We start from the raw sequence: 20,921 nt of genomic DNA, 5'->3' as shown, positions 1-20,921 counted from the left end.
TTGAAGTGTTTATGGTTCTAAAGCATTATGTTGCATTAATTAAACTTTTGTTTTCAGGATAGGATACAATATGATTACTGATGTAGAGGAGAAGGGATTATAGCACTAGGAAAGGTACTAGATGATTCTTACACATTTTTGTATATGATTTATGCAAATGCAATCTTAAACTGATGATAGATTTATTGAATGACTATTGGTCATATTTTTCACCTTTCTCTTTGGATACTTTGTATAGCGTTCTTGTGGAACCTACAAGTGAAAACACATGCATTGGTCTTGCATTATCACTGCCTTAAAGGGATATAAGCTCATCCTAATAATGCCTGCCTCAATTAGTCTAGAGAGACGAGTACTTCTCATAACATTTAGATCGGAGCTTGTGTTAACTGATTCAAAGAAGTTTCAGTCCACAACCACACTTCATTGTGTGTATCTTTAGTAGAGAATTCACTACCTAGAAATTTAACAAACCCAACTCAAAAAGTGTAGTAGTTCCAGAAATTGACGATCTTGACATATTCCCGAAGCAGAGGGAGGTTGTCTTTGAAACTGAATATGACATTGAAGATGAACCATGTTTACTGCAAGAGCTTCAACATCAACCATCATCTCAGCAGCAACAACCATCATCTCAGCATCAGCCATCATCTTAGCAACATGTTGAATAATTCTATTTTCAACAAAATGTTTTAAGTTTACTTCAACCAAGATAATGTTGTATGAATAATGTTCTAAGTTTACTTTAACCAAGATAATGTTGTATGAATAATGTTCTAAGTTTACTTCATCCAAGATAATGTTGTATTGTATGAAACATTGTTATTTATTTAAGCAGGTTGAACAAACAGTGACTCACGCATATTGTAATATGCGTGAGTTATGTTAACAAAAGTCTAAACAAAATGTTCGAATTAGACCATTATATTCAGTATTACATAACAAATGCTCGAATTACATCATAGAATTACATCATAATATTCAGTATTACATAACAAATGCTCGAATTACATCATAATATTCAGTATTACATAATAAATGCTCGAATTACATCATAATATTCAGTATTACATAACAAATGCTCGAATTACATCAAATGCTCGAATTAGAACAAATTCTCGAATTAGAACAAATACTCGAATTAAACCATAACAAATGCTCGAATCACATCAATTGCTCGAATTACAAAACTAATGCTCAAATTAGACCATAATATTCAGTATTACATAACAAATGCTCGAATTACATCAATCCTCCACCTTCTTCTACACCAACTTCTTCTGCACCACCTTCTTATTCTGTACCACCTTCTTATTCTGCACCACCTTGTCTTCCTTCTTGTCCACAAACACATCATCCTCCACCTTCTTTTGCACCATATTCTTCTTCTGCACATTGTCTTCCTTCTTCTCAATCTTCTCCACAAACAAATCCTCCTCCACCTTTTGCACATTCTGCATGTTTTCCTTCTTCTCCAAATTATGTACAAACACATCATCCTTCTTCTCATTGACCACATTGTCTTTTTCATTCTTCTTCTCCTCACAAGCCCATCCTAAAAAAAGATAAAATGATTGAGATTACATCAAATGCTCGAAATAGACCAAATGCTCGAAATAGACATACCTCAATATTATCATTCACCAGCACATCATCATCATTCAGCTTCTCCTCCACAAGCCCATCAATGTCTATTTCATTCAGTTTCTCCTCCAAAAACCCATCCTAAAAAAAGACAAAATGATTGAGATTACATCAAATTCTCGAAATAGACCAAATGCTCGAAATATATCAAATGCTCAAAATAGACATACCTCAATATTACCATTCACCGGCACATCATCCTTATTCAGCTTCTCCTCAACAAGCCCATCCTAAAAAAATACAAAATGATTGAGATTACATCAAATGCTCGAAATAAACCACATGCTCGAAATACATCAAATGCTCGAAATAAACATACCTCAATATTATCATTCACCAGCACATCATCCTCATTCAGCTTCTCATTCACAAGCCCATCAATGTCTTTTTCATTCAGCTTCTCCTCCACAAGCCCATCCTAAAAGTTACATAAACCCTAAAAGCTAAGGATTATACATTAATATCCATCAATCTAAATGACAGAATAATGAGAACATTATAGATTATAACTCACATAAACATATGATCGGAGAGACGGACGACAAACGATGATGATAATTGATAGATGATATTGAACGAAGTTGGAACGAAATTGGATGATGATGAGAGTTGTAAATACGAAGATGAAGTTGAAGATTCGTGAATGGAAAGTGAGAGAGTCGGGAAAGAGAAGAATTTTTTTAAATGAGGGGACAAATATGGTATATATACGATGAAAGACTCGAAATACCACTCTCTCACTTTCATCTAAATCGCATGAGTTCAAAGACTCAATTTTGATGAAAGTGAGAGAGTGGTATTTCGAGTAATTGAGCGATAAATTAGGCGCGTGAGGGGCAATACGGATTTTTCGCATGGCAAAAGAGCCATTTTTGCAAACTATATCAAACGGGGTCCTTTTTTGGATTTAGGCCCTTTAGTAGGGCCATTTCATTAAATGTCACGTCCGTAATCGGATAAGGGGTATTTGAACGTAGCACAACAGCCCTATTTTTGACATTTTCTCACCTAAATAGCCAGCAACCAATATGTAAAATATGGTAATAGACATAAGCAAGAATACATTTGAATGTTAACAAATAAATGCTACAATTTTTTTTTACCTATTTCAAATCAAAACTCGAAAATCGACCCTCCAATCTATCATTCGATTTCTTTCAAATACATGTAATTAAAAATTAAAAAACAAATTTCTTCCTCCACTCCATCTCTCCTCCTTCTTGGTCGTCCCCATTGTTGTTTATATAGGGTTTCGATTTAGGGTTTCACTTTTTTCGCTTTTTGTTGTAGTGACTCTGCATTTTGGGGGGTTATTATCCTCGTGGTCCTAGAGATGTTTGGCATTTTTCTCCGAATGATTTGTCCAAAAAAAAAAAAAAATCATTTTTTTGTAGCACACAAATAGAAAAAGGGGTATTAATAAGGGCAAAAACCGTTACTGAAAGCCTCAAAAGTCATTACTGATAACATTCTGTAACGACAAATAAAACTGTTACCATTCGTTACAGAAACGAGCGTTACTGATACTCTTTTAGTATCAGTAACGACTTTCGAAAGCCGTTACTGATACTCCTATAACAACAGTAACGATTTTAGCGAAACCTAATTTTCCACTAGTTAAAGTTAAAGAAAATGGGAAGGAGAGTATTTGTTTGTTTCTTTAGGTAAACACACAAATAAATTAATCAAATAGATAAAATTCATTTTTCCTCCATTTAATTTGTTTGTGTGCTTTTATATAAGTCCAAATTTTATTATAAACTTATTTTGTCTACACTTATAATCTAGTAACTTCATTTCTTTTGTTGTTAAGAAGGGACAAATACAAATTTGAAAAAATATCTAAGACAATTGATATGCATGAAAAATAAACAACCCAAATATTGAAACTATTATTCAGATAACAAAAATCTAAGACATTAAATTTGATATGAGTAAAAAGAATGTCGCACTGAGCAAAATATAACACTTACTCAAATTTGAGTAGGGATGACAACGAATACCATATCCGCTAGGCGCTAGGTAGTGAAATATACATCTCCAAACTCTATTATCCAATTAAAGTGCGGATTTATATATTTTATTAAAAAAATACAAAGTAAAGATTGAAGAATAACTAAAAAATAATAACTTTAAAACTATAAATGTCGAAATAAAAAAATGAAAGTATTACTTACCTATATAAGTACAGTAGAAACTCTTTAAATTAATAATGTCGTGATCGGAAAAAATTATTAATTTAGAGAATTATTAATTTATTGATTAATTAGTAATAAATTAATAATAATTAATTTAAAGAGTTTTCAATCGATTCAACGTATACAATATATTATTAAGGAAGTTCGATACAGTATATAAATACAACACCTGAGCAATAAAAAAAAGTTAGAGATGAACTTCAAATAGATCTAAACTTTAAAGGAAACCATACAACTATTTCACGTCATTCATTTTCTCATTCCCTCTCACAATTTTCCAATCACTTCTCATATAAAGATGTTGTAGATGTCGAGAACATACCAATTTTGATGTTAATATAATTAAAGAAGAAAATGTAAAGTAAATGTTAAAAAAAAGTTCAAAATTAAAAATGAAGAGATATAGAAATAAGTTGAAGTTTGAGATTTTTTATATAAGAAAAAAAAGTTGGTGTAAAGTGTGTAAGAGTAAAATATGGAGAAAAGTAAAATAAAAGATATAATTATTAAGATGGATGTAATTATGAGAATATGAAAGGTCACATTAATACTTAACAAAATAAATAAAAATATTTTTTAATATTAGTATAATCGGGTATAAGTAGGACTATCCAAAAATTAAGTTTAGAATGGACTTGAAAAAATGGAATTTTTTTTATGATGAATAGAAAGGACTGAAGAGAAAAAATAAACGATAAGATTAAAAATATTGTAACACTTATAAGCCACTAATATAAATTCTTGTAAACATTGAAAATTTGACCTACCATAATTTAGAAATAATAATATTATTTATAATAATATTAAAATAACATTTTAAATTTTTTAATTTAAAATAACTTATAAAGAGAGTAAATATCAAATTAGGACTAATTATTGTGATAATTAAATCTTAATTAGAAAAAATAATAAAAATTTAAAAATAATTTGAGGTTAAATATTGTATTTATTTTACCCAAATTAAACCCAAAAATGGGTTAAAATTCGATTTCAAATAACTATTTAAAAAAAATAAAACTGATAATCAGGTGTAGCCGAAAACAGAAAATTAAATTGCAGTAGGATCCTGGGCCATTGGATCAACACTGAATTTTCATCCAGCGCCCAATAATCAGCCACGCCTGCCCGCTGTAACGCATCACGCGCACGCTCGGTCCACACAAAAACAACTAACAGGAGGTCACGCTGCGAATTACTATAGGCCGCAATGATCTCCGACGATCTTCCATAAGCTCTAGCTTCTTCGTTAGTTTATCTTATCCCTCAGTTTTTTCCTACTTGCTCGCCTTACTTATCCTTGTGATCATTAACCCTATATAGGATCGCCACTCTGCCCTAGAATTAGGTTGCCACGAATAAGATAGAATTTAAGGATAAGAACTTCGATCATCAAATTGAAGTCCAATTCTTCCTCCTCAGGCGACCTAGAGACTATAAATACTCCTTAGTTGATCCTCTACCAAATCATCAAACAATCAATCCATATTACACTACAAATCAAAGAATTCAGATTTATGATTGAAAATTAGATTTTTCCAAGTTTGTTCGGTTTAATATGTTCTAGGGTTTAATTATGTGATTTCTTTGTTTAGAATCAATCCCTAGATGCTACATAAACTTTTTGTTGAAAGATATTTGATCAAATCAACCTTAAACTAAGAAAACGAAAATTTGAATTGAAAATCTGGATTTTATAAAATTCATGTTCTTGAGCTTTAATCTTGAATTTTTGATTCAAATAGCTGCTAAACATGTTTGTAAATATGTTATGATGATTTCCAGATGATTATAACATCATCTCGATCATGTTTGATCCAACTGTGTTTAAAAAAAATATAGATTTTGATTTTATCTTCAAAAACTGTTACAGTGATGTTATGATGTTCTTATTTTGGTTGTGTTCAACTATATAATTTTAAAGTTAATGGAATAAAAATCAGACTTGAGATGGTCTAATTTAAAAGATCCCAAATTTTAACCTAAAAATAGTTTTTAGAAATTGATCTTTATAAAGATCGATTAATCGTGATAAGGGTTAGGGCTTTAATTCTCCATAATCACATGAGTTAACTGCAACTTATAAATCATGATTCCATGATCTGTATCAAAAGTTATAGCTTCTGCAATTCTTGACCAATTCAAAAACACTCGGTCCTAGACAACCGAGTCCTGTAGGACCGGGACCGAGAAAGAAGACCGAGACTAAGGACTGGTGTTCTTGAGTTAGGATCAAGACCGATGACCGGTGTTCTTGAGTTAGAATCGAGACTCAAGACCGATGTTCTTGAGCAAGGACCGAGGAAAACGACCGAGGTTTCTAATATCAGACCGAGAGGTCTAACCTAGGACTGAGCCTCCCGGGTCCATGACCGATAAAACTAAACCTGGGATCGAGCCTCCCAAGCCTAGGACCGAACAACCTAAGTTTAGGACCGAACAACCTAAGTTCATGACCTATAGCCCAAGTGTAGCCCGTCTATAGGTATAATGGTTCATGTTTAGATTTCGCATACTCCCCATTCATGACTCCGAACTCAATCATATATCTTCTTCACTACTCTGACCCCAAACCTAGTTTAAAATATTCAAACTCGATCATCTAGTACCCACGAATATTAAATATTCGGGGTACTCATTGACGTCCCTAAATTTGAGTAGTGGTACTTTTGAATTAATAAAAAAATACATTTATCACATTTTTAAAGAAAAAAAATTAAAGAGAAAAAATTAGATAATACAAGTAAACCGAAAATGATAATTAATGTATTTTATAAAAGCTATTCAAATATATTTTTTATAATAAAGAAAATTATAATTAAAATAGAAAAATTAATATAAAAACTAAATAAAAAAAATAACCCCACCAAGATGACACAGTGTTTGTTGTGTTTGTTCATGAGTTATTTGAGGATTTTATTAAAAAAAATTAATTATTATCTCTCTTCTCATCAATAAAATCATTATATTCATTAAATAAAGTATTAATTTGTCTCTTATTTAAATATTTTTATAATTTTATTATTACAAAAATAAAAGTATTTAAGTAATATGTACTTTCAAAAACATTCTTTTTTTTCAAATCATATCACTTCTTTTTTAAAACCAAAAAATCAATATCAAACAAGCTTATTTAAAAATAAAAATAAAATACCTAAATGATAAAAAAAATGTCCGAATTCAAAAATGAAAACGGATAACTCAGTCCTATTAATGCTATTTTTCATTAATTAAAAAATATTCAAACCGAGAAAAAAAATTTAGTGCATGAGCATGATAATTGATATATTATATAATTATTTAGTAAGTTGAAAAATAAATAAATAAATGGTATTAATTTTGAATGAAAGTAATGTTATATAAGTAAGTGATGTTAGTTTGGTCTAAAAAAATAAATTTTAGTTTGGAAAAGAAAAATTATATTATTTCAAGATTGAGAAGTAGTAGGATAATTGTAAAGAAGCTGTAAAAATAAGGGGCTAATTAATTTAGACAAAAGTAATTTCCATTACACGTCAGTTAGTTATTCAATTCTTTCCCGCGGCGCACAGATACAAGTTCAAAGTTCAAAGTTCAAATCAAATCCTTATTTCGAAAGCAATATCAAGCTCCTACTCTGATCTACAAGAGAATGGACGAACCGGAGGTATCCAAGAGGCGAAGTGATTCTCAACTGGCACGCAATGAAAAACTGGAATCATCTTCTTCGGATGATAAGTCTACCACGTCCAAGAGACAGAAGGTCACGCATGGAAATGAACCTTTATCTCTCAGTGTAAGCGTAGGACCTTTTAAATTGAATCGATGCTTTTCTTAAATGAGTTATTCGTATATTCCAGGTTGAGGATGGAAGTGGATCAGAGAAGTTGTTGGCGCCATTGGAGAATTCGGCACCGGATCCATCTGAAAGCATGGATGTTGATCCGTCAACGTCACAGTCAGACGGTGGCGTCAATGAGGCTTCGAGCATTCATGAATCTGAGACCGATGGAGATGTTCCGTTTTGGTTGCCGAAAGGTAAGTTAATTCTCCATGTTAATTAACAGTCGAGAAAACATACTGAGAGCTTTTCTGGTTGTGAAATGTAGCGTCATCTCAAACTCATCTGGATCAACTTACGACTTGTTTTTCTCCTGTATTGACTGAAACGGAGAGTCCTTGGTGCATGCTTTTGACACAGTTTGCTCAGGTTTTACTTCCTTCTAATTGAAAAGAAAAGAAGAAACTAAGCGAAAGTTGTTAATTAATGAGTTACTATAATTCATTAAGAGCTATAGTAAATGCTATAATTTGTTGTGCAATGAAATATCTGTTCATTGTTAATGCAGAAACAAGATGTGTCAATTCATGTGCCTTATTTCACTATCGGTTCAGTCAAAAAGAGCAACCTGAAAGATAGTCCTCGTAGATTTCTAGGTGTAATCAAGCATATGCAGGTATAAATTTTAATATTTATGCTCTATTGAGATTATTTGAGTTTCTTTTGTTCTTATATCTGAAAACGAGATCTGTTATCTGGATATCAAACATCTTTTTATGTTCAATTATATCAAACCACCTGATATTGATCCTCATTTAGTAGCCTGAACCAAAAAAGTGTTTCAGTTGCTTCTGTATGAAGTAACTCCATATTTTTTTTGGATATGACCAGAGAGAAGGTGTGTCTGTTGCTCTGTTGGAAAGCAAGGAAAATGTGCGAGTAAACGGTAAGACAATTCAGAAGGACGACAGCTGTATTATTCGATCAGGAGATGAAATCATCTTTAATCTGTTTGGAAGCATGGCGTATGTATCCTTTCATTTCATTATTTTGTTGTTGAATCTTGATTTTGCTTTGCATGGTATGATTATGTGCAATTAAGCATGTACTTCCTCAAAGGACTCCTTGACTTGTCCTATGTAGATCTTTCATCAACTTTTGAGTGATATTTCTACATCTCAGGCTGATGCTAAGATACACGAGGTAAATGACACCAACCTGGAAGGCAAATTATATTTTCTCTGAATATTTTTTTATTATCTTGTTCATAGAATTACCTCCTCTAAATGATTTGCATGCTAGGTTCATTGTGATGGAGCTATTCCTGAGAATAAACAGGTTACTTTTATAGAAGATATTCGTGCGGGGATGCTTGATGGTAAAGTCATGGATATTTCGTTTGACAATTTCCCATATTACTTAGGGTAAGCACAATTCAGTCTTTCTTCTTGTTTTATATTTGCAATCAAGCATGAATAGTCAATGAATAGTTGAATTGTGTGGTATTTGGTGGGTTACTTCAATATATCCAGAAATTTTTTTTCTCTGGGTGATACATTACGTGTTCTACCTCTCTTTGCAAGTAATCTTCATGTTTGATTAGCTTATATTAATCTGGTCCAAAGCACTTCTGCCTCTTAGATTAGTGGTTATAGAATGTAGCCATCAAGATTTTCTGGTTGATATTTTTATTGCTTCCTATGAATAATCAAGAATCCCATTCATAGCTAATTGGTCTTAGGCATTTGGTGGCTATATAGTTAGTTAGAAAGTTGTTTATTTCCGCATTGTCTCTTTGTTAAACTCTTGACTATCTTATATGCCGTTGTCTCTCCTGCAGGGAAAACACAAAAGCTATGCTGATTGCAGCTTCATATATACCCTTAAGAAGAAGTGATCACATCAAGTATACATCCAAATTTAGTTCGCTGATTCGCAGTATCTTGCTGACAGGTCCTCCAGGTGCGCTGTTTTTTTTTGTTTTTATTCAAAGAGGGTTAGGACAACTTCAGATTTGTCTTTTATCTTTGGCAGGGTCTGAGACATACAGAGAGACTTTGGCAAGGGCACTCGCTAGATATTTTGGGGCTAAACTCTTAATATTTGATAGAGACTCTTTTCTGGGTGTATGACACAGGCTCTGATATTTTCATGAATAAATTATTATTTTTGTAAATAATTTATGATGCCAGTTGTTTATTATTATGCCTTCCATGAATTTGTTCGGGAGCCTCTCATCATACATCAATCTGTTTCAGGGTCAATCTTCAAATAAATCTGATTTGTCGAAGGGTATAGATTTTTCTACTGGGGAAGCCAGGGAATCTTTATTTAAAGCTGGTATGCCAAATTGTTTGATAGTCTGTGAACAAAGCAAATGCGTTCACGTGTTCCAAGGTGCTATAATTTTGTGTTCCATCTGTGTGAAATTTTCAGGTGATAGAGTGAAATATATGGGTCATTTCAATTTCTCAATGGATTCTACCTTGAGGTAAGTTCTCCAGAAACAATCTTTCCTTTAGAAATGTTGAAGTTTTATTAATAAGTGCAACACAAACAACGAAAAAAGGAAAGAAAGAAGCAAGGGAGGAAAACCTTCACAAATAGGCCTAATAAACTTAAAGGATGGTTATGGTCACATAAGCTCAAACCGGAAGCAACTCAAAAAACAATGCCACATAAACCACCAATCGTCACAAACTTAGGCTTCATTAGCTGAAAACAATACAAAGAAACTTCCACCACTTGCTCTGGAAATATCCAATTACTCCTTACATTTCTTCTCCTCCTATTGTAGAAAATTAGTCTTCCACTAATTATCTAATGCTTTTAATTAACCAGCCATGTGTTATCATGTGATTGTCCCTTTGAAACCGTATCAGAATGCTACAATGCTGTATTAGGCTTCATGGATTTTTTTTTATAGGTAGAAACGAGATTTGCATTTACATTTTATTTGTAGTAGTACCTTGTACTTGGTTGAATCGGAAAGCGCTCAAGATTAAAAAAAAAATACATTCTAGACGCCATTTTCTTATAGCGTGATTTAGAGGATCACCTGACAAGTTTACACAACGTCATTATTTGTACTTTTAGGCGTAAATTATTCTTGTTTTGATCCTTAACAACCGCAGTTTAAACATAATTTGTTTCAATTGATGTGTATAATCTATAACACCATTATTATGACACTATCTGAGATTCGTTCTGCAAAACTTATGGAGTCAGTTGGAAGCTCATCGGTATTTTTGAAGACCTTCGTGTGCACGATAATGTTTTGGTGTCCATGGCCTACAGTCTTTGTTTTTCTACCTTGATTGTATTTTAAGAAAAAAAGAAGTTTAAATATGATCTGTATCTATGAACATATTTCTTTCATTCTCATATTTCTTCGTAGTGTTTTGGAGAAGTGCAATGACTTACGACCACTAACATTTTCTAACTCATTTCCTAGGGGCCCAATTAATGGTCAGAAAGGAAAGGTTGTATTGCCTTTTGAAGAAAATCCACTTTCAAAAATTGGTGTAAGATTTGACATACCCGTACCAGGTGGTGTTAACCTAGGGAGTCTTTGTGAAACTGGACATGGATTCTTTTGTAATGGTAATGCTGCAACTTGAGATTAATTCCTAACGTTCTGTGAGCTAAGCTCTTCTCCAACTTTCTCTCTTTAGTCAGCGATCTTTGTTTAGACGGGACAGGTTTAGACGGGACAGGTTTAGACAAGTTACTTGTCGACAATCTATTTGAGGTGGTTATTATACTCAGTTAACAATGTTTTGCAGTATTGTTTTTTTCTGTTATACCTTAGCTCTTAGGTAATCTTATTTTGTCAGGTCATAGTTAGTGAAAGCAGAAGCTCTCCCATCATTTTGTTTGTAAACGATGCTAAGAAGTCCGTTCTAGACATTCTAGAGTCAAAGGAAGCCTTTCTAGATAAGATTCATGTAAGTCTCCCAGATAATGCCATCATTATTGGTTCTCACACGCTAATTGGAAATAATCCCAATAAAGCTGCTTTGGCAACCTTGGATCTACCTAAGGAAAAGGTAATTCTTTTCTCTTGTTTTATGATGCCAAGTACTATTCAGAATGGTATTTTATGTTTATCATCATCCAACCTATGATAAATGCTTCCCCTTTTGGGGGATGAAAAGTTAAGGTCGACTTCTAAAGAGGGTGGATATTTTTCTCTTTGCGAACTTTATATTTTGCTTGTTAAGGAACTGTTCTACACATGTGACTCTTATTTTTGTTATATAATTTAAAACCATTTGATGACACACTAATCAAACAACAAATTATTTAATAATGAGGTGTATTTTCATTAATGTATTTTTGTTAAAAGATTAAACTTATTTAAAAGCATTATTTATGTAGTATTTTTGATATATATTTTTATGGAAGAAAATGTTATTAAGATATATCATTACATAAGATCTCAAAATGTCCTTATGGTATAAATCCTGAAGCTATTCCATAAAAAGCTTTTAGAGGCTTGTTTTTCAATAAAATTATGGTCTGATTTGCTGTAATAAATTTTAATGAATAGTCCAGTATTAGATTAACACAAGGTGATAGTTTCCTAATCAAATTCTATCATATCCTAGTCATTTTATAGTAATTGATATATTTTAATCTCATATATGATATTTCAACAAGCTAGAATCGTCTTAGATTCTGCATGGAAAGTGAATGCTGAATTTTACCAGTCTTGGCAGCACTTAGCTCATTCTCCTCAGATAACTAAGCTACATCAAGAAACTTATACACACAATTATTAATTTATTTTGTTGGTGTTTTAGCTATCTCTTCCCTCTGATTGGGAATTCCGGTTTTATTCTTATTTCATGAGTTTCTCCCAGCACACTGCTTTCATTGTGTTCTATGATAATGTATTTCCTATCAGGTGATATCATCTTATGTCATTTGCTTCTCTTGCAGTTATATACAGAAATTTTCCCGAAGGAAACCGGCATGTGCTGTATTTGTGGTTCTGACGCGGAGGTGATTCTTTTGGTCCATCATAAAATCTGAGTTTGGTTTTTCTATATATTGCCTGCCAAATATCTCATTGATTTCATTTCCTTTCTCTTGAATTTTCCCTTTAATCTTTGTTATTCCTTCCTAAATTGGACGAAATGTAGTTTATAATAGTTCTTTTTACTATTATAGATGTCATCATTTTATCTGTTAGACCTATTTTTTATATTATGTATGATAACTCCAAGAAATACGAGTACATCCTTAGGTCCTGTATGAAATCAAAATCTGATGACTGATTTCGAAAAACTGCATATTTCCTTTCAAATAATGTTATAATATTCCTTCCTAATGGTATAAATGAATAATGATTCTAAGTCCTACCTCCCCTAATAGGCTAATATTAAGCTTTATTTGATTCTAGGATTCTGTACATGATCAAATTGTTGTTCTATAGGATACAACATTTTTTATTCCATGGTCGACAGGATGGTGAGATTTTAACCATGGTAAATCCTTCAGTTAGATGTCATCATTTATCTGTTAGACCTATTTTTTATATTCTTGGTGACGTGAATATAATTTATTTTTTTCTTTTTGACTGTTTAACTGAGAGGGATAGAGTAACTCTTTAAGTCTAGAGAAAATCACTAATCTCTTTCTTGGGGAGGAATTATCAATAGATGATGTTAGGCTGCTTGCGTCTCTGATTGTAATTTTAGATTAAAAGCTTCATTCTTGCTTATATTATTTTTTCCTTAATGATCAATGAGTGCCTGTGGAATGTGGATATAGTTAAAAGAATAGACATATAGAAAACCTCCTTTCACATTATTTTTTTTTCTGGAAAACCTTATTACAGTATCTAAGTTATTGATTCAGATTTTGATTGGTAAGCATCACAATTTTTTAAGTAGCTTGTTAGAGTTTGTCAACCTCTACCTATGTGTGTAAAAATAGATAGTGTATGTGGTGATAAATAAATCTTGCAGCCTTAGATAATACATCAGACGTATACTTGGCTTATAAATAGTATCTTGTGGAATCAAATGTCATAATCATAAGGAAAAGCACCCAAGTCTTTCATGTCATATGGTGGTTAAGTTATTGTTTGAGTTTAGTCATTCTATTCGCATAGTAATAATCATAAAGAAACATCCATCTCTAAAGCTCTTATTTGAGATAATTCTCTCTCAGGACATGAATATATCCTTGAAGATTCAAGCCTCTCTATTTTCATGGAGAGTAAACAACAAGAATAATCAACCCAACAAAAGAGTAAACAACAAGAATAAAAACCTCTCTAGAGAAGCAACTCATTATCTTCATTGTATATAGGAATCAAATCATTATCACAAGCGACAATTAAATGGAAATTGCAAACTTAAAGGCACTTATCATCAAAGAGTTTGACATGAAAGATCCCAGGAGCCCAATTTTTTCCTCAGTAATATCTCCATCACAACGGAAATATAAATCCAGGGCCCAACCCTGGAAAGGGAGCTGGTATTGAATTGGGATCGAGATAAAAAAAGTTCTTCATTAGAAGAGGCCTGCGTAACAATCATAATTCTTAGCTTCATGTTTCTCCTCCCAAGAGACACGTCAAACCGGATGACACCCCAAACCTTTATTACTTTGTTTTCATCTTTGTATAATGATCTGAGCATGATCGATTTATATGCTTCAACTTGAGGAGTGTAACTATTGAATGAATATTATGAATTAAATTGCATGTGCCAGAATGTTATTAACTTTGATCAAATTCCTAGATTTGATTGCCTTGAAGGTCATAAATTTGTTACTCTTGTTTTTGGTAGATAATTATGTTGCTTCTATATGTCTTAGGTCCACTTTTCTTGTAGTAGTGTTGTTCTTTTGAATTTTGCAGATATATGTTGACAAAGTTACGGTGACAAATGAAATGAACGAAGAACTGTTGGAGACAAATGAAATAAACAAAGACCTTTTGGAGCGAAATGAAATAATAAAAAAACTGTTGAAGCTATTATTTCCCAATGAACTTAACATTAGCATGCCTCAAGTATGTCCTTGCACTCTTGGAAACATTATTTTCTATTCTTAATTTTCAGTTCTCAGTATTATAGAGTTTTACATTGCAGGATGCAGATCTTTTACTTTACTTGAAAAAACAATTTGATAGAGATGCTGATACCCGAAAAATGAAAGAAAATCTGAATTATTTGCGCATTGTAAGGCCTATTTCTAGAGCTCTGATTTTTTACATTATGCTTTTGTACTTGCAGTATATGTATGACAAGCAATTTAACAACTTTGATCAGTAAGTGGACTTCTCAATTTTCTGAATCCAATCTTGAACCTTATTTTTATTCTTTGAAAATATTGTATATGTAGAATTAATATAACTAGGATTGATTAACAACCTAGATCTTGCTATTGGGAATGCATGTTGCATCATTCGTGCTACTGAAGAATCATGCTCCAGGGTTTCATTTTTTTCAGATATCAATTCCTGAAGCAGCTGTTATTGTGACAGTTCTTAAGCTCTATGTTGCACTGAAGTTTGCCGCACACACTATTGTTTGAGACTTTCCACTAGCTAACAATTGTGAATAACAATATTGGTTTATGATGTGTTATGTCAAGGTGACATCATATTTATTTTTACTTAACCTCTTTCTTCAGGTAACAACATTAGGAATGTTTCTAATCTTCCTATTATTCTTTTCCTTAGACCTACGCTCATGGTAGTTCTTAGTTGTAGCTGTTTGAGAACTAGAGAAGACTGTTATAGAGTTCTCTAAGACTTGAAATAAAGTGTGGCCAGGCATTTGTTTCTAGGATATATATGCTTTTTCATTGAAGGGGGTGGTTATATTAGAGCTTTCAGAGTCCCTGATTTAGTGTCAGGCTTATTGGAGTTAAGAATTAGACTTGTTCTCTTTTGGAGGTTGGCATGCTGCAGGGTGTCTTTTGTTGTACACATTAAACCCCTAAGGGACCTGAGTATACAAGAAGCAAAGAGAATAAACAAGATTAGTTAGAATAAAACCATTTTTATCTAGCCCTCAACTCCTCGATTAAATCCATGTTGCCTCTTTCTGTGGAAAATGTCTTTACCGTTTCTGATTTCCGCCAAAGTGACGAGGGTCTTCAGATAATATAGCTTCACATGTTTAAAGAATATTGTCTGGTCATACACCATAATGTAATTTCTTTAGTGTTTTGTGGTTAAACGTGTCAGAAGCCGATTATCACTGATATAATTCTCTTGATTATCATATGCATAGGTCCTCAGCAGGACTGGAATGGTGTGTGATGAACTTGAGACATTGTGTATCAAAGGTCAAACACTCACAGCGGAATGTACGTTTAGATTGTGTCTAACATCATATGATTTTTCCTCGTTTGACACCTTTCAAATAAATGTGAAGTATATTTTCTTGGCGTTTACTGAAGGTGCTGAAAAGGTTGTTGGATGGGCTTTGAGCTACCTCTCAACGAAAAATCCAGGAACAGCAGAGGCTGATGGGAAGCTTGTCATGCCAAGTGAGAGGTAATAGGAGGAATTAGGAACTATTGTTTAACATGAAAATGCTGTGCAAACTCATACCTAACATAGCCTTATAATTATTCCAATTCAAAATCCACCCTAACCAATCATAGCCATATAATTATCCTTCTCTCTCTCACACACACACTAAAAAGAAAAGGAGTTCTAGATTACTGGATCTTTCAACATATGTACGTACACGCAAATACCATTTGAAAATATTTTGATCTGATTTTCTGGCAGCATTCAGTATGGCATTGACCTTCTTCTACAGCAAGTTCAGAATGAGTCCAAGAGCTCCAAGAAGTCACTAAAGGTAACCTTTTTTTCTTTTACATGCTTTGTTTTAAGCAGCAAACAAAAAGATGATAATGCTCACACCTATAAAATTGAAGAATTAATTTTCTCAAAGTCATTGCTTTGTTAATAATCAGGATGTTGTGACGGAGAATGAATATGAGAAAAGTCTTTTAGCTGATGTTGTCCCACCCAGTGATATTGGAGTGACATTTGATGATATTGGAGCTCTTGAATATGTCAAGGATACACTAAAAGAGTTGGTTATGCTTCCTTTGCAAAGACCGGAGCTTTTCAACAAGGGTCAGTTAACTAAGGTTTGTGATACTTTCCTTTGGTTAAGCTAGCTGCTCCCTTGTTGGGAGGAGATATAAATTGAGAAATAGAATTGGCAATCAAGAGAAATAAAGAAAAGAAACAGAACTTTGCATTGTTTGAGAATCGGCAAATGAAAACTTTCTATATAAATTGTTCCATCTGCAGACCTGCAAGGGCATTCTTTTGTTTGGCCCTCCCGGAACAGGAAAGACCATGCTCGCAAAAGCTGTGGCTACCGAAGCTGGTGCGAACTTCATTTACGTTTCTATGTCAAATATCACCTCTAAGGTCAGATTCTAGGATGAAACTCCAGTCACAATTCTATTTATAGGATACGCATTTTACAACACTAGAGTAAAAAAAAAAAAGGAACATTACTCTGTCTTGCTTTTTCTTGTGCAGAGCTTTGGTGAGGCGGAAAAAATGGTTAAAGCTGTCTTCACACTTTCTCGTAAAATCCTACCTAGTGTCATATTCGTTGATGAAGTACGTATGCGCCATTGATCTCCCTCACAGTTCAATTTATTGATTTATATATGCTTGCATGCTGTATGCATATAATTCATGTTAATTTATCCCCTGTTCAAGTGCAGGTTGATAGCATGTTGGGTGGGAGGGGAAAGCAGGGAGAAGAGGAATTCACACGGAAGATGAAAAACGAATTCATGGTGAACTGGGATGGACTGAAAACTAAAGATACAGAAAGAATACTGGTACTTGCTGCCACAAACAGGCCGTTTGACCTTGATGAAGCTGTCATTAGGAGGCTGCCACGTAGGTATATATTCATATAGCATTCGTGAATTTGTTATTATTATTATTAATAAGTTGGACTAATTTTATAGTTATTTCCTAGATTGATGGTCAATCTGCCAGATGCTTCAAACAGGACAAAGATTCTGAAAGTCATTTTAGCAAATGAGGACTTGTCTCCCGACGTTGATTTAGATGTCATTGCAAATCTTACTCATGGCTACTCCGGAAGTGACCTTAAAGTAATGTTTGCTTTACCCATAATTAAAAATTGGAAACTGAATTTGTACAAATTGTTTTTTATACTGCAGAACCTTTGTGTGACTGCTGCTCAAAGTCCGATTAGGGACATTCTAGAGGATGAGAAAAAGGTTTGTTTCTTTGTTTATGTACCCTTCAGTAATAAAATGGGGGTGGAAGAATGAGCTAGTGAATACTGATGGTGGGCAGGATCTTGCTGCTGCACTAGAAGAAGGTAAACCGGCCCCCCCTTGTTGTGGAGTTTCTGCCTTAAGGCCTCTAAACATGGCTGACTTCAGACATGCTTATAAACAGGTGAAACATGAAAATTGCATTTTGATATCTCAATGGATCTTGACTATATACATATTTGTAGGTGGGTTCTAGCATTGGATCTGAATCTGCATATATGACCGAGCTAGATCAATGGAATGAAGTTTATGGTGTAGGGAGTTCAAGGAAAAGGGATAGTTGGAGCTATTTCATGTGAAAGGGGGTTGTTTAACTGGTACAAAAAGTCATGCATTCCCCTCTCCAATCAGTCAAATTAGGTATCTTCTTCAACTATACAAATTAAAATGGCCGAATTAGAATTGATTCATTCAAAACAAATTCCAACTTGCTTACAAAAAAGTTAATAAGTATAGTCATATATGGAATGACTTGGGTTGGTACACGTGTTGACTTTCTGGAAGATTGTTCATTTCTTGAGTAGGCAGGAAGTAATGCATGGATTTACACCTCCACGTATTACAGTTTGCGTAGCGGCGCAAACTGTTGTGTAGCGGGGGGATTTGATGAATAAAATAATATTGAAGCTCTAGAAATGAGAGCCTTGAATAGAAGGAGGATAATACATTTAAATAACGAAATCCATGTTCGGTGTAATTAAAAATTGTGGGTTAAAAGTAGAACCAATCAGGTGATAGCGTGTTGAGACCATGTTCGAGCACGTATAACTCTATTGTACACGTGTCTCCCCTACGACCCACCTCCTGTTCCCTTATAACATATTCATCTTTTCTCTTTTCCAATTAATTAATTAAATATTATCTAAAGAGGGAGATATGGAAGGTGAGGGAAGTTGTTGTATCGCCGGCGGCGGAGGCGTCGGAGATTACGAGGAGGAGGCGTCGAAAGCGCAGCGAATTATGCTTAAATTCCGTCCGATTGCTCCGAAGCCAACCGGTGGTGGAGGAGGAGGAGGAGGGCATGTGAGTGAAAGAGATCTGGGGAGGAAGAGAAGAAGATACCGTAGAAACAACAACAACAATAAGGAAGAAGAAAAAAGGTCATATTCTTCTTCTAATAATAATTCTTCTTCTTCTAATTCAAATTCGTCTTCTGAATTAGGAGTAGGAGTAGTAACTTTGCCTTTACTGGGGGAGATTAATAATAATAATAATAGTAATAGGAATAGAGTGATAACACCGAGGGCGCCGACGTCTATAGTGACGGTTGAAAGGCTGACGGAGACGTGGGTTGAGGAGTACGGTCTAGGGTATAGTGACGGTGAGCGAGTGAGTCGTCTGAATATGGATGCGTGTCCGGGTTTTGTATCGGATGGGTTCGGTAGGGTTATATGGACTAACGGGGCATATAGAAGAGAGATTATGGTGGACGAGGGCGGAGGAGGAGGGGGAGAAGTGCTGGTGTTTTTGGTGATTAAGGAAGAGAATATTTCGATATTGATACGAGGTGCGGCGGCGTTTACTTGTAGGGTTAGGCTTCAGTATGGTTGTAGATCAATGGCGTCGATACCTTGTGATGCATGGAGAATGGATGCGGGTGGTTTTGCTTGGAGGCTTGATATGAAGGCAGCTTTAACTTTGAGATTACCTCGTTGATCATTTCATCTTTCTTTTTTCTTTTAGAAGCGCAAACCTAGTAGCTATTTAAATACACCTTTTGTTACCATATATATATATAGTACTGTTTTCTAAACTTTAACTTGTGAATATACATACAATAATTAAGTTTATATTTTGTTTACCCTCATTGTAATTATGGGACAGCCCAATTAAAAGAAACAAATTAAAGCTAAAAGAGAAATTTATTGTAATTGTTGCATAAGTTGGGCTGTGAAGATATAGGATGAAAAAATTATACTTTGATGGAAAAAACTAAATGGAAACAATATTTTATTGGTCACTCAGTCGGTGCCATTTTCTACTCAACTTATCTTATTTTTTCAATAAAAATAAATATTGATTTTTTATAAATTTATATGTCAGTAAATATATTCATATATTAACTTCTTACCGGCTAATATCATTATACCAGTAACAATCAACCGACATATACTAATCCCTTACCACCGCATATTTATGACAGTAACTGTTTCCGACGTATGATTAACCCTGATTATCGACGTATATTGACCCCTTACCGGCACATATTTATGTGACGGTAACCTTTTACGCATTATATTTGCCGTTAAAATTTTTAGTAACACGCATAACAATTTTATCGTATGCAATTGGTAAGCAAGGCTGCCAAAAACTTGTAAGAGACTTCTAGATGAAAAATCAGTTCATATAATTTTTTATTAAACATAAAAGAAACAATTTTAAATCTAACAAGTTCATTTCTTTGCTCCTAAAAAAATATATATATAAAAAAAAAATTGAGAAGACAAGTTCGATCATTTAGAAAAAAGAAAAACAAAACAAATTGTGCAAAAGAAACCATCAAAAGAATCAGATTGATTTTTGACACTATATAAATAATTATTTAACAAACTCAACATTAATACATATAATATCATTTTCCAAAAATGAAAATTAAACCAAGCATTTAATTGTGATAACTAATCACCTAATTCGATGCCTTGGCCAAAGTTGCACGTAACCCACCCTTGTAAAGTTTGTCCCTAACCGAATCGCACTGCCAAAGAAACCGAGAAAAAGTAAGCGAGCTAATAATATTATATGTGTAGTTGTAAGAACAAGAACAATATGCATGAAAGTATGTTCAAAGAATAACTAAACTATATATTCACAAAAATGATTATCACACAGCAAATACAATATTGTATATATTCATCATATCAAACCAGAAATAAAAGAAGGACCCCGTCCTTGACACAAACTAGATCACATAGTTTGCTTTATTCAATTTCCATATTCTTACCTGCAACGATCCCCCAGCCTAGAACCCTAGGCCGATTCACTTATAAAGTGTTTTGTTTTTGGTT

The 20,921-nt window shown here is 33.5% G+C and overlaps 2 protein-coding genes across 2 annotated transcripts; both read left to right on the top strand.

Annotated features, from left to right (window-relative positions):
- The first annotated feature begins 8,523 nt into the window (after positions 1 to 8,523).
- Positions 8,524 to 18,359, top strand: LOC124910346. Its single transcript, XM_047450981.1, has 24 exons — positions 8,524 to 8,628; positions 8,743 to 8,802; positions 8,902 to 9,023; positions 9,440 to 9,561; positions 9,634 to 9,725; positions 9,858 to 9,939; positions 10,036 to 10,090; positions 11,054 to 11,202; positions 11,274 to 11,350; positions 11,436 to 11,648; positions 12,544 to 12,606; positions 14,474 to 14,626; positions 14,706 to 14,795; positions 15,855 to 15,930; positions 16,024 to 16,120; positions 16,361 to 16,433; positions 16,552 to 16,731; positions 16,898 to 17,020; positions 17,135 to 17,218; positions 17,326 to 17,510; positions 17,589 to 17,727; positions 17,797 to 17,856; positions 17,936 to 18,040; positions 18,102 to 18,359. Exons 1-24 carry the CDS (start codon positions 8,620 to 8,622, stop codon positions 18,213 to 18,215), a joined length of 2,523 nt encoding a protein of 840 aa, XP_047306937.1. The 5' UTR covers positions 8,524 to 8,619; the 3' UTR covers positions 18,216 to 18,359.
- Positions 18,360 to 18,792: 433 nt separating this feature from the next.
- On the top strand, positions 18,793 to 19,572 carry LOC124944814. Its single transcript, XM_047485157.1, has 2 exons — positions 18,793 to 18,979; positions 19,079 to 19,572. Exons 1-2 carry the CDS (start codon positions 18,793 to 18,795, stop codon positions 19,570 to 19,572), a joined length of 681 nt encoding a protein of 226 aa, XP_047341113.1.
- The last annotated feature ends 1,349 nt before the right edge of the window (positions 19,573 to 20,921 follow it).

Source organism: Impatiens glandulifera, chromosome 7, assembly GCF_907164915.1.
Source record: "Impatiens glandulifera chromosome 7, dImpGla2.1, whole genome shotgun sequence".
Classification (NCBI taxonomy): Eukaryota; Viridiplantae; Streptophyta; class Magnoliopsida; order Ericales; family Balsaminaceae; genus Impatiens; species Impatiens glandulifera.
Note: the sequence above shows the minus strand (reverse complement) of the source record. Positions and strands in the feature narration are given on the sequence as shown.

Bases quoted from the DNA above. Each gene is read 5' to 3' on its own strand.
- LOC124910346 (XM_047450981.1), top strand. The intron at 9,562-9,633 runs GTGCGCTGTTTT...TATCTTTGGCAG, and splicing joins CTTGCTGACAGGTCCTCCAG to GGTCTGAGACATACAGAGAG. The intron at 9,940-10,035 runs GTATGCCAAATT...TGAAATTTTCAG, and splicing joins GGAATCTTTATTTAAAGCTG to GTGATAGAGTGAAATATATG.
- LOC124944814 (XM_047485157.1), top strand. From the start codon at position 18,793: ATGGAAGGTGAGGGAAGTTGTTGTATCGCCGGCGGCGGAGGCGTCGGA. The intron at 18,980-19,078 runs GTAGAAACAACA...CTTCTGAATTAG, and splicing joins GAGGAAGAGAAGAAGATACC to GAGTAGGAGTAGTAACTTTG.